The sequence below is a fragment of the Dasypus novemcinctus genome, chromosome 14 (genome assembly GCF_030445035.2).
Source record: "Dasypus novemcinctus isolate mDasNov1 chromosome 14, mDasNov1.1.hap2, whole genome shotgun sequence".
NCBI lineage: Eukaryota > Metazoa > Chordata > Mammalia > Cingulata > Dasypodidae > Dasypus > Dasypus novemcinctus.
The window spans coordinates 63,469,211-63,482,299 of record NC_080686.1 but is presented as its reverse complement, the minus strand read 5'-3'; the positions used below and the strand labels follow the sequence as shown (position 1 = coordinate 63,482,299).

Genomic DNA, 13,089 nt, shown 5'->3' with positions numbered 1-13,089 from the left:
TGCTGTGCCACGCCATGCAGAGTTGTCCCCCTTGTAGGGGAGCCCCACGTGCAAGGAGTGCGCCCCCTAAGGAGAGCCGCCCAGCATGAAAGAAAGTGTAGCCTGCCTTAAAATGGCACCGCACACACGGAGAGCTGACACAACAAGATGACGCAACCAAAAAGAAACACCGATTCCCATGCCGCTGACAACAGAAGCGGACAAAGAAGACGCAGCAAATAGACACAGAACAGACAACTGGGGTGGGAGGGGGAAGGGGAGAGAAATAAATAAATAAATCTTTAAAAAAAAAAGTCAACGAGAAAGCTGATCTAAACTGGTCCTCAACAAATTTTAGTTATTTTTCTTCTATCCTTTCCCTTCAACCTAAGCAGCAATAACAAAATTTGTTTCTTCAGCTTTCATTCTCTTGAAAATGAGGCATAATTTAACAAAATCACTGAGAGGGTGACACAAACTTACGCTCAGTCCATAAGTGCCTTGTAAGTGACAAAGAATTATTGAGTGTTTGCTGTTCATACGCATCGGGCAAGATATACTGAAAGGAGAAACACAAGATCTTCCCTTAAATGTTTGACGGTGTAACTGAGGAACAGTGGAAAATTCTTTTAAGGCATGAGGAGTCAAAGCAGCAGAGGCGCAGTGTACGGCTGAGGAGATGCCCAGCTCTTCCGGCACCTCCCTCGGGGCTGGCTAAGCAGAGGCAGGCCTCAGACAGTAGGCTTGAAGATTTCTGTCTCCCATTTTGCTTAAGGACAGTCCTGATGATCGCCCACAGGGGCAGTTGTCTTCCATGTGGTTTCTGCCCTTGACCCCGTGTTCTGCTTAACCCTGCAGTGGACTAAGAAACCTGAGAAACCCATTGGATTTAGAGTCTGGGAACCCTTGCTGATGGAAGTCACCCAAACAGAGAAGACAGAGCCCAAGGATATATTTATTTTTAAAATTGTAAATTTTGTTCTCATTACAAAATTGCAAATATGGACGAGCTCAAAAATGAAAGTCATTGTCATCCAGATCTTAAATCAACCATACATGTAAACTATTAAATTTTTTTGGCCTGTTAATTTCATATGTATTTCATTTATATGCAAATATATTTCCTTGAGTCATAGGTGTGCATTTAAGGCTTTTTAAAAATATAGATTTCTTTTGTTTTATAAAAACTGGGAACTACCATTATACTCTTATTTTGTAACTTGAAAAGTTTTTCATGAATCAATACATTCTACAGCTTTTCCCATGTTATTAAATAATTCTATATAATGTTTAATGAGAGAATAACTTATTATTTGGTTGTACTCAAACTTGGTCACCTATTGTTGGGTATTTCATGTTAGTTCCTACCTTATACCTACGTAAGGGTGGTGAGTTTTGTTTTAAAACCATTAGAACATTGCCTGGCACATAGTAAGCACTATACATGTGTTTGCCACTATAAATAAGTTGCATACTTTTCAATATTATAAACAATAGCAATAATAACCTTATCAATTCATTTTTCTCATGTCTATGTTTATCATTCATATAGATGGCTTTAGATTTGTATTGCCAATCACTTCCAGAAAGTTATACCAATTTAAATCTCATCTGTCTTCTATAGAACTTCCTGTTTCCCCAAACCTTTGCCAGCTCTGATTGTTATACTATATATATATATATATATATATATATATATATATTTTTTTTTTTTTTTTTTAAGATTTATTTCTCCCCACCCCCTCGTTTGCACTTGCTGTGTCTGTTCATCTTCCTTGTTTCTTTGGGAGGCACTGGAAACCAAACCCAGAACCTCCGATGTGGGAGGGAGATGCCTAATCACTTGAGCCACCTCCTTTCCCTGCTTTGTTGTGTCTCTTGTCGTTTTTCTGCTTGTGTCTCTTGCTGTGTCAGCTTGCTGCATCAGCTTGCTGTGCCTGCCCATGACACCAGTTAGCTGTTTTGCTCGAGGCACTGGGACTCTCCACTCCCTGCTTTGTTGTGTCTCTCATTATGCTTTCCTCTTGTGTCTCTTGTTGCATCAGCTCATTGTATCTGCCTGCCATGCTACTTCACTGTCTTCTTTAGGAGGCACTGGAAACCAAACCAGTGACTTCCCATGTTGTAGGTGGGAGCTCAATCGCTTGAGCACAACTACTTCCCTATTATATGTTTTTAATCTTTGCCAGATTGAGAGGTAAAAAAAGTATTTGATAACTATTGACATAAAATGTGTATTTGTCATTTGGAATACCTTTTGGTAAATTGCCTGTACATATCCTTTGTTTTTTTATGGAGATGCTTATATTTTTCTTATTGATTTGTATAAATATTAATACTTTGCAAAGATGATGCAGTCATTTTCCCTGGTTTTTCATTTACCTCCTAATTTTGTTCTTCGTAGATTTTATATTTTCATGTAATTCCATGCGATTATCCCTTCATAACATGTTTTGTCTTTTTATCTTAAAAAGGCATTCCCTACCTTGAGATCAGATAAAAATTATTTTTCTTACTGCTTTTATATTTTTTTTACATTTAAGCCTTTAAGCTGTCTGGAATTTACTTGGTTAGGTGAAGTGAGGCAAGAGCTAACTTTATTTTCTTTACCAAGTGTTTTCATGATTCAGTGCCAAAACCATTGAATAATCACTTCTTACCCCTACTAATTTAAAAAGTAATCTATATAACATGCTAAATCCTTATATATATACACTTGGGTCTGCTTTTATAGTCCCTCACAAATGAATATGTTTTTGTTGGATTAATTCATTTCTGCTAAGGTTGCTAATTTTATAACTTGTTGTTTTAAGGCAATACAGGACATTGAAAAAGAATGGGGCAAACCCACACAGACACAGAGGGAGAAATTAAAGGCTCTCCAGAAAGAAGACAATCAAATAAAGGTGAATCCCTTTGAAGGGAATTAAAAAAACATATAAGAATCAAACTGTTTCAGTACTTAACTTAACCCTTTAAGCATTGTAAGGAGGGCTTTTTAAAAAATTAGAATACCTTTATTGATTTCTCTGATTATAAAATTAATAAAGGCTTATTGTTTACAGACTTAAAAAATATAGGCAATACATTGAGTCTTTTGCCAGGTTAATGGATATAGATCTTCAATATTATTATTATTATTATTAAAGATTTATTTAATTTATTCCCATCCCCCCACCCCTGGTTGTTTGCACTCACGGTCTGCTCTCTGTGTCTGTTCATTGTGTGTTCTCTGTGTCTGCTTGTCTTCTTTTAGGAGGCACTGGGAACCAAACCTGGGACCTCCCATGTGGGAGGAAGGCACCCAATTACTTGAGCCACATCTGCTTCCTACTTGTTGTGTTTCCTTGCTGGGTCTCCTCATTGGATCTCCTCTTTGCAACATCTTGTTGCATCAGCTCATTGTGTCAGCTCACCGTGCTAGCTCTTCCTGTCAACTCACTGTCTTGCTCTTCTTCTTTAGGAGGTACTGGGAACTGAATCCAGGACCTCCCATGTGAGAGGTAGGCACCCAACTACTTGAGCCATATCCACTTCCCCCTCAATATTATTTTTAATGACTACTGGGTATTACATCATATGACTGTGTTATCATTTAGCTAACCAGTTTCCTATTACTGGACATTCAGTTGTTTTCCAGTGTTCTGCAGCTGTAAATCATGTATGCAGTGGGTGCCATGAAGCCCAGGACCGTGTCTAATTTATACCCTCTGTGTAGTCCCAACACCTTGTCTCATCCCTGACTGAAGGTCCCTGAATGCTGCAGCCAACATCCTCTGTCTTTGAGCATGTGTTCTATTATTCCTTAGAATGTTTCCAACTGTCCATTTTTAAAGCTCCTGTGAGGGTTGGTACAGCTTACACATCTCCTGCCCACTAGCAGCATATATGAGTGTCTGAAACAAGAATGGCCTCTGCCTCTTTGTGTTGTCTTTTTCTATTCTTTAGACTTTTTCAATGTTCACAAACAAAGCATTGATTTTGAACAATAAGCAATCAAAATTTAGGGGATTCTTTTATACCTTGGTTGATACACAAAGTAATTTTTTAAAGGCTCAGACATTTTGAAAATATAATTGATGGACCAGAAAAAAGAGAAAAAGAAAAAGCACATACTGCTGCAAGGTAGGTTTTTTCCCCTTGGTATTTCACTTTACCTTTGTTGCAAAAATTTTGAAGTTCAGTTACTCTGTGTGTGTGTGTATAATATACATATATATAAATGTTTGTAAATTTTGACAACTGCAGCTTCTATTTTGATGAGTAGAATAGTGTTGCTACTTGGACACAATTATAAATTGTGTCTATCACAACCAATTCTAAGTACATTTCTGCCCCACAGTTTTCTCAATTTAGTTAGAATATTGTTTTTACCATGCTAGTATGTTCTACCAAAATTTGTATTATTGCCATAAAAATACATTTTATTTTCTATGATGAACTTTTTTTATTCCCCCTCTAGCTAGCTTGCTGCTCTGTTTCCATTTGCTATGTATTCTTCTGTGTGTCTGTATTTATTTATTTACTTACTTACTCATTTAATTTATTCCCCCCCTTGCAGCTTACTTGTCTGCTCTCTGTGTCCATTCGCTGCGCGCTCTTCTGTGTTTTTTTTTTAACTCGTCTTCCTTTTTTTTGTTGTTGTGTCACCTTGCTGCGTTGGCTGTCTGGAGCACTTGTGGGCCAGGCAGCGCTCCAGGCCATGTGGGCCAGCTTGCCTTCACAAGGAGGCCCCAGGATGCGAACCCAGAGCCTTCCATATGGTAGACGGGAGCCCAGTTGATTGAGCCACAGCCGCTTCCCGTCCTTGATGAACGTTTTAACAGAAATTTACCATAGTACTCATATTAATGGCCCATTAAAAACTTTACTTTGAGTGCATGAAATAGGTAAAGGGAAAAAAAATGAACCGGTACTAAAATCAACTGGTTTGCTCCTGATCATCTAATTAAACTCACATAAAACTAGCATTATTTAAATGTTTGTTAAGCTCTTTTGCTAATGGAGCCAACACATTAGCAACTATTACTTTACTCTTTTCATTTGCTCTAAATCAGAGATAGACAACTTCTGTCCTTGGGTCAAATCTGGCCCGCTCTCTATTTTTGTAAATAAAGTTCCATTGTCACACAGTACACTCATTTGTTTATGTATTGTCTAAGCTGCTTCTCTCCTGCAGTGGCAGAGTTGAATAGTTGCAATAGAGACCATATGGCCCACAAAGCCAAAAATATCGACTCTGACTCTTTGCAACCCCTGATATAAATGAAAAATATATAAACATACCTTCCACACAGCTATACATCTAAAATTGTCTTTTTTTGAGTAGTGTCTTAAGAGTACTAATTTTTCAAGTAGATACTCTTCTAGATTTGTGTCTTCTGGTTCTTACTTACCAGTAATATTTGGTAATATTATATTACCAATATAATAATATTCCCTTCCCCTTCCCCTTCCCCTTCCCCTTCCCCTTCCCCTTCCCCTTCCCTTTCTTTCTTTCTCATTCTTTTTTTGAGGTACCAGGGCTGGGGATTGAACCTGGGACCTCATATGTGGGTACTCAACCACTGAGCAACATTGACTCTCCTGACTTGGCCTCTTCACTTGTTTGCTTGTTGTTTGTGTTTTGTTTTTAAGGAGATACTGGGACAGAACCCAGGACCTCCCATATGGGAAGCAGGTGCTCAACCACTTGAGCCACATCCACTCCCCTAGAACTTCATTTTTAATTTAAAAGTATTTTCATCATCTAGCTCATTGCAGCCAAGTGTTTATTGCAAAAATTTTTTTGTGTTACTAAACAATAAAATTGTTATAGCTTTATACCATATAATAAATAAGAAACTATTTAAGCCAGAGGCATTAGACTATTCTCTATATGCTCTGTGGTATTACTCAAGCTCCTCCCCCTAGGCCTTCCCTCCCCAAAAAACCCAATATGTCATGCACTCAGCATAAAATTTATGACATTTCCCACTGACTTGCCAGCTGGAGGCCCTGCAGTTTAATAGTCTTCCAAGCCAAAGCATGGGCCACAAACCCAAGGGACAGCAGTCTCAAGTACTTCTCCCACCAGTGTGAGCCCAGAGGGAGTCAACTGCGTGTTTCACATCAGATAACACTTCAAGTAGTCCTTGAAAGGAAAGTGTAAGTTACATAGCTTTGGAAAAGAACCAGGCTGTCACTGGGTGGTCATCTTTCTGATTAATCCATGTTTTAAAGTGAGAACTTGGTTCTCGGCACATGCATCTCACATACCTTCAGGTGGAACCATGAGGAAAGCTGGAAGCACAAAGAGATCAGCCAACGACAGCTTCTTTAAACGCAATCATCAATAATAATACTTCATTAATAAACAAAAAGTCCTGGACAAATGTAAACTGGACAGGACGCTGGGGTCACAGAGTAAACTGCAACCATCCTGTGTTCTTAGGTTACTTCAGGAGCAGGGGGAAAAGCTAAACTTAAAAATGATGGAAGAGTGTTCCCGGGTACTCTGGGGCTGTCTGAAGCTCTCCTTTGAAAGCAGAGCCTCATGCTCTCATTTCACTGCCATTTCCAAAACCTCTTTCTCTGACAATCAGTTTGCTTTCACCATCATAGAAAGCAGCCCATAAAAATGAACTAATTCCCTCCTTTGTAGATACCAGCTTAGTTTTTTAACAGGTAGCATTGTTTTAAATGTACACTTTCTGTTTATTTTGCCATGTTATAATCTGCTGTGTCAACCACCTACACATTCGTTTTATTTGCTCCACCTTTTCTTCATTCACTCATTGAACATTTTCTTTCCCACTATGTTCCGGACACTGTGACAGGAGCAGGGACCCAGCAACACAATGGTGAACCAGGCAGAAATGGTTCCTGCCCTGGCAGGATGCACCACGAATTTGCCAGAGAGCACAAGGGGCATTGTCCGCATTCGCATTGTCCGGGAAGAAAAGGCGCTTTCACTGTGGCTGAATTCCATGTGTTTTTGTAGAATGACAGGAGCTTCTGGATGAGGTTTTGATCTGCTTCAAGTGGTTTCCCCCCTTCTCTCCCTGCCCCACTGTGTTCGAGAGCAGTGTCTGCAGCTGTCTCGGGAGGTGCGGCACTACGGCTACATCCGGCTGGATCCCTGTACCTGCGACTTCCCAGAACCGGGCTGCGAGGCCACTGTTGCTGTCGGCAACGATGAGATCTGCTGCCGGGTAGCCCTGCCTGATAACCAGACACGGGATGTTGTTTTCCAGATGAGCAGGGTGAAGTGCTGGCAGGTCACTTTCCTTGTGAGTATCTTGGCACCTGGCCTTACCGAGGATGTCCTCCACCTGTGATTTAAAAATCCAGTTGCCCTTCATTTTCAGATCAGCCCTAGATGGGATGCTAGGTTGGCACTGGAGAGGCAGGCTTGTCATTTGAATCAGTGCTTTGAGGTGAGTGGCATCTGAGCCACATCAAACTTTTGAACATCACCTATCTGTAGTCTGGTATAGACTCCCCTCCCCTAGCAGTAGAGACACCAGTGTTCTTGTCTTCCACCAGGCTTCATGGCCACTCAGATGGTAGCTATGGTATTAACAGCATATAGTAATAATAGCTACCATTTATTGGGCGCTTACTCTGTGCTCAGTGCTGGCATGAGCTCTACCTTTTGGAACTGGATGTGGATCAACAGAGCTATTCTTAAGGGTCCCTAGCATCACAGTGGCATGCCATCTCCTCCCAAGAGAAACCCTTAGGATCAGATCTATTGATCTACTGAGTGCCTACTTTGTACCAGGAACTGTGCTGGCCACTCACTGTCACATCTATTATTTCATTAAATGCATACAACCTTGCTGAATTTATTAGTTCTCATAATTTTTTAAAAAATATTTATTTTTTATTTATCTCTCCCTTTCCCCACCTCCCCCCAGTTGTCTGCTCTCTGTGTCCATTCACTGTGTGTTCTTCTGTGTCCACTTGCATTCTTGTCAGTGGCACCAGGAATCTGTGTCTCTTTTTGTTGCGTCATCTTGTTGTGTCAGCTCTCTGTGTGTGTGGTGCCACTCCTGGGCAGGCTGCCCTTTTTTCACATGGGGTGGCTCTCCTTGCAGGGTGTACTCCTTGTGCGTGGGGCTCCCCTATGCAGAGGACACTCCTGCGTGGCATGGCACTCCTTTCACACATCAGCACTGTGCATGGGCCAGCTCACCACATGGGTCAGGAGGCTCTGGGTTTGAACCCTGGACCTCCCATATGGTAGGTGGATGGTCTATCAGTTGAGCCAAATCCGCTTCCCTCATAATTTCTTTTTAAGCAAAGTCCTTAGGATTTTCTTTATATAAGATCATGTTATGTATGAATAAAGATAGTTTAAATTCTTCTCCAATCTGAATGCCTTTTATTTCTATTCCTTGCCTAGTTGCCCTGGTAGGACCTCCAGTACAATGCTGAATAGAAGTGATGAGAGCAGACATTCTTGTCTTGTTCTGATCTTAGGGGGAATGCATCTAGTTTTTGGCATTAAATAGTGATGTTAGCAGTGGAGTTTTCATGGATACCCTTTTACAGGTTGAAGAGGTTCCCTTCTATTCATGGGTTTTTTAGTGTTTTTTTTTTTAATCATAAAAGAGTGTTTGACTTTTTTCAAATGCCTTTTCTGTGTATATTGGGATGAGTATATGGTTTTTGTTTTTTATTCTATTGAGATGGTGAATTAACATTAATTAATTTTGCAGGTTAAACTAACTTTGCGTTCCTGCAAAACACCCCACTTGGCCATGGTATATACTTCTTGTTATATATTGCTGGATTCCATTTTCAGTATTTTGTTGAGGATCTTTACATCTATATTCACAAGAGATTTTGGTCTGTAGTTTCTTTTTTTGTGATCCCTTTGTCTGGTTTTGGTATCAGGGAAGACCTCTCTAGATTTCTGTCTCTGTGAAGGGCCCTTCTCTTCGTTATTCTATCCCACAAATTGTAACCTTGACTTCTTCAAACTTTTATCTCTTTATCCTCAATTCTGCAAGAGCCCTGGGCTCTGGTTTCTCCTGTCTGCACTTCATCCTGGAAACTCCTCTGCGCAGTCAGCTGGGATGATGTCTGGGCTCACCTCATTTGTTTTCCTTCTCTCGGGGTTAACAGTCCTGCACTACCTGTTGTCAATGTCTGAACACAGTTGTTTCCTTGTTCATTTTTTAATACTGATGCCAGCATTTCTAAAATATAAATCTAATTGTGCTATTTTCCAGCTTTAAAATCTTTGAATGAATGCTGCCCTCAAGATAAAGTCCAGATTCCTTAACAGAGCTTATAAAACCTGTAACAGTTAGTGCTCTTAGATGGCAAACAATAGAAACCAACACTTCTTGCTTTAGTGAAAAAAGAGATTTATTGTAAGAATATAGAGTTAACCCCTAGTTCAGAGGAAAAACTGAAGCACAGGCTTAGGAAAAGTCAAGAACCAAAGAGGCTGAAGGTTTCTAGGAAGCAGGATCTCTTTATCCGGACCTGCTCCTTGCATCTCTCTGCTCTGGAATCAAATGAGGATCCAGAGTGTATTTGCCCCAAGCCTGGGTCAAGTGCCACCCTCTGGCAGGACAGAGTACCCTGACACTACCAAGACAGACACAGAGGAAGAGGGATGGCGCTCCGAGGGAATTTAAGACTCAGTTACTAGAAGGAAGAATAAATGCTATATAGGCAAACATCACAGGCGTTCCCTACCAGAGTCTCTGGGGTCTGGTCCTCGGCTCTCACCACACGCCATGCCTTGGAGCCTGGGCTCCCGCTACTCATTGCCTTGCAGTGTGTCCAGCTTGCTAAGTGCCCTCCTAGTTCAGGGCATTTGTGTTTGTTCATTCTTCTACCAGGAATTGCCTTTCACTCTCTCCCAAAACAACAAAACCACCACAACAAACTTGGATAACGTCTAATTCGGCTCTGATGCCCATCCCCCCAGGATGCCTCCTTTACCCTCCCAGTCTGCTTCTAAAGGTCTGTGTTTGCTTCCCTTATTATTCTATCAAATTGCAGTGATTTACTTTCATGGCTCCTCAGTAAAGTGATAGCTCCTTAGGATTATGGACAGTGTCATTTGTTTTTAATTTTGCCTAACACATAACAGGCCTTTAAGTTTCTATTGAATTTCAAATAATATCTTTTCTTCTATAGGGGACTCTGCTGGATACGGATGGGCCCCTGCAAACTCTCAGCCAGAACTTAGAGCTCAGATTTCAGTACAGCGAGGACAGCCGCTGTCAGTGGTTTGTTATTTACACCAGACAGGTGAGTCCCAGGAAGGAGCGTGAACAGCCTGTGTGCTGACATGCCAACTTTCTTGGGTGGACAAAGCACAGCTCCCTAACCCAACCACCACGGGGCACTAGAGTGTGCTACCTACTCTCTTTTTTGGCCTGTAATACCTTTTATTTCGTTTTGGTTTTGTTTTGTTTTATTTTGCTAGTCACCATGGCCTTCATATCAGTTAGAAATGAATTTAGTTAACAAGTAACAGAAGACTTAACTGACAGTGGCGTAGACCAGACTTTTTCTTAAAGGGCCAGAGGGTAAATATTTTAGGCTTGGTGGGCTATATGGTCTCTATTGCAAAAACTCAGCTCTGTTAATTGTAGCACAAAAGCAGCTATAGATAATATGAAAACAAACGGGTATGGCTACATTCCATTAAAACTTTATTTATAGAAACAGATTGTGGGCTGGATTTAGTCTATAGACGTAGTTTGCCGACCTAGCTTAGACAATACAGATTTTTATTATCTCACTTAATCAGAATACTGATAGTAGATAGATGATTGGCAACTCTATTATTCTCTTGGCCATTTCCAAGCAGATAAAGCAGTCCTTTTTATCTGGAAAGCAAAAGTTTTTCCCAGAAAGCCTCCCATTAGACTTTCCATTATGTTCATGGGCCAGAAATGGGTCATGGCCACCTCTAGCTGCAAGGGAGTCTGGGAGCCAAGTATCTAATAAAAAGGACCAGAGTGTGTGACTGGCTTAGAGTAAAAGAGATTCCTTACCTGGGGCTGGATACTTTGTAATCTCAAATTAAATCATGGTTCCATTAGCAAGAAGGGGTATTAGATAAATATCAGTGTCTGACACAGACTTAATAACGAAAATTGAATAAAAATCCTAAGAAGAAAAGCTGGAATATAATCTAGGGACAGAATAACATTGTGAACTTGATGTGGATGAGGATTGTGGTTGGTAGTACAATACAAGAATATTCTTCTATGAACTAGAACAAATGTATGTCTCTATTACAAGGTAATCTTTCATGATCTGTAACAAATGTTCCACAATACAGGGTGTTGGTAGAGGGATATTGTACTGGAATTCTGCATGATTGTTTTGTCAGCTCACAACCTTTCTAATAAAAAAATATATATATATTATTAAAAAAAGACCAAAAAAAAGAAAATCCTAATAAGAAATCTAATTTTTTAAACACCAAATCCAACTGAAAAATTATTCAACCAATTAAAACTATTTCAAATTGGAATCAAACCTATAAATGTTCTAAAACAGAATCAAAGAATCAAAATAATCTTTGTATCAACATTATATTCATCAATTTGAGACCCTGGTGATCATCTGAGTTTCAAGGAATATTCTGGCTTCAAGTAACCAAAGGCCCCTTTCAACTTTTCACTTCTAAGTATAGTTGCGGTCTTAAGATAATAGATATCAGAGTCCTCTGAAAAAACACAATGTTTTAAACCGAAATCCTAGGTTAAAGAATGGGTTCTCAGGTTCATCTTAAGTATGAAATATCCTTAGGGAAATGATAGGATGGTTTGCAGTAACTTGGAGAGATGAAGAGCAATTTGGGCAGTGAAACTATCGCCCCCCCCCCGAATGCTAAGTGCAGTAGTTAAATTTTATGATAGTCTTTTAATCCAGTCACTATCTAATGAGCTTAAGCCGCTATAGAGATGCAATAAATATTTTTTTAAAGGATTCCTAGGAAGGTCTGAGTGTGGTTTTATTGATATGTACCCAAAGGCTACCTCTGCAAAAGGCAGAAATGTGGCTTGTGTGCCCTACAAATAGAAATGAGGACTTGGGCCCAGATCCTTTCTAGGTCCTTTGAATGAACGCTCAGTCCCTTTACATTTAATCATCTTGGTGTTGTTTGCAGCACAGTCCTAGTGTACACTGTGTGGGAGTATGGGCTTGGTTCACGTCCCCTGGAGCACTGTGAAATGTCCTGGCTGCATCAGCTCAGGGGTTTGATGTTTAACTATTTCATACCCAGATTTTGTGTAGGTCACATGTATGCATAGATAAATAGGGCCCATTCATAGCAAAACTGGGAATTGGTCCAAATTTGTCTTTGCATATAAACCCTGTTACCTCTGATAACTTTTTTCTTATTGGTGACAACCCTTTTTCTTCTCTCCTCTCTGCTTTCTCTTCCTTGTTTAAATAAAATGAATTCCTATCATGCTCTACAGCCCTGCAAGACTTCAAGATGTTACCCCTGTACAGCCTATTCACCCCCTAATTATGCTTTCTCTGCCCACCCCCAAAGTGCCTTCCACTTTGGCAACCACCCCAGCCTGGATTTTCTCTCTCTTTCCTCTTCCCCTTTCCTCCACTGCCCTCCTGGCCCAGGGAGCATTCTTGAACACACACCTATAATGAGGCAGAAAGAGAAAACAGCCACTCAAGAATCAAGAGCAGGACAAGGGAGAGAGGATTGGTGGAAAAAGAGTAAATGGAGAAATCTTAAGGAACCTTAAATTTGGCACGTAAGGGTGAAGATCCTAGAACAAAGAAGCTCCAGCTTTCGTGTAGGAAGATGTGTAACCAGTGTGTATGTTGGCAGTAATGAGGATGATTAACCCACAGGTGATACTGGGCCTGGCTATCAGACTTGAAAGTCAGTGACTATAGATTCTGGAAAAAAAGAAAGTGAAGAAAAAATAAAAACATTTTTCATTAGTTCAGTAAAAGCAATAAGGTGCTAACTCTTTCAGACAGGTTACTATTTATGTCTAAATAATAGGTCTCAATAATTACATATGCAATTGCCATTTGTTTTTTCGATTATAATCAGTTTTTATTGTTTATTGCTGATATGATCTTTTGCTTACAAAATAATTAGGAAAAGGG

General features: G+C 40.1%; 1 protein-coding gene across 1 annotated transcript in view; it reads left to right on the top strand.

The window, feature by feature from the left end:
* Positions 1 to 13,089, top strand: part of SNX31 (sorting nexin 31) — a 72,662-nt gene that overhangs the window by 50,167 nt on the left and 9,406 nt on the right. Inside the window, exons 9-11 of the mRNA XM_004457073.4 lie at positions 2,793 to 2,885; positions 7,047 to 7,250; positions 10,123 to 10,236. Coding sequence (XP_004457130.3) covers positions 2,793 to 2,885; positions 7,047 to 7,250; positions 10,123 to 10,236 — 411 coding nt within the window. The remainder of the gene's footprint in view (positions 1 to 2,792; positions 2,886 to 7,046; positions 7,251 to 10,122; positions 10,237 to 13,089) is intronic.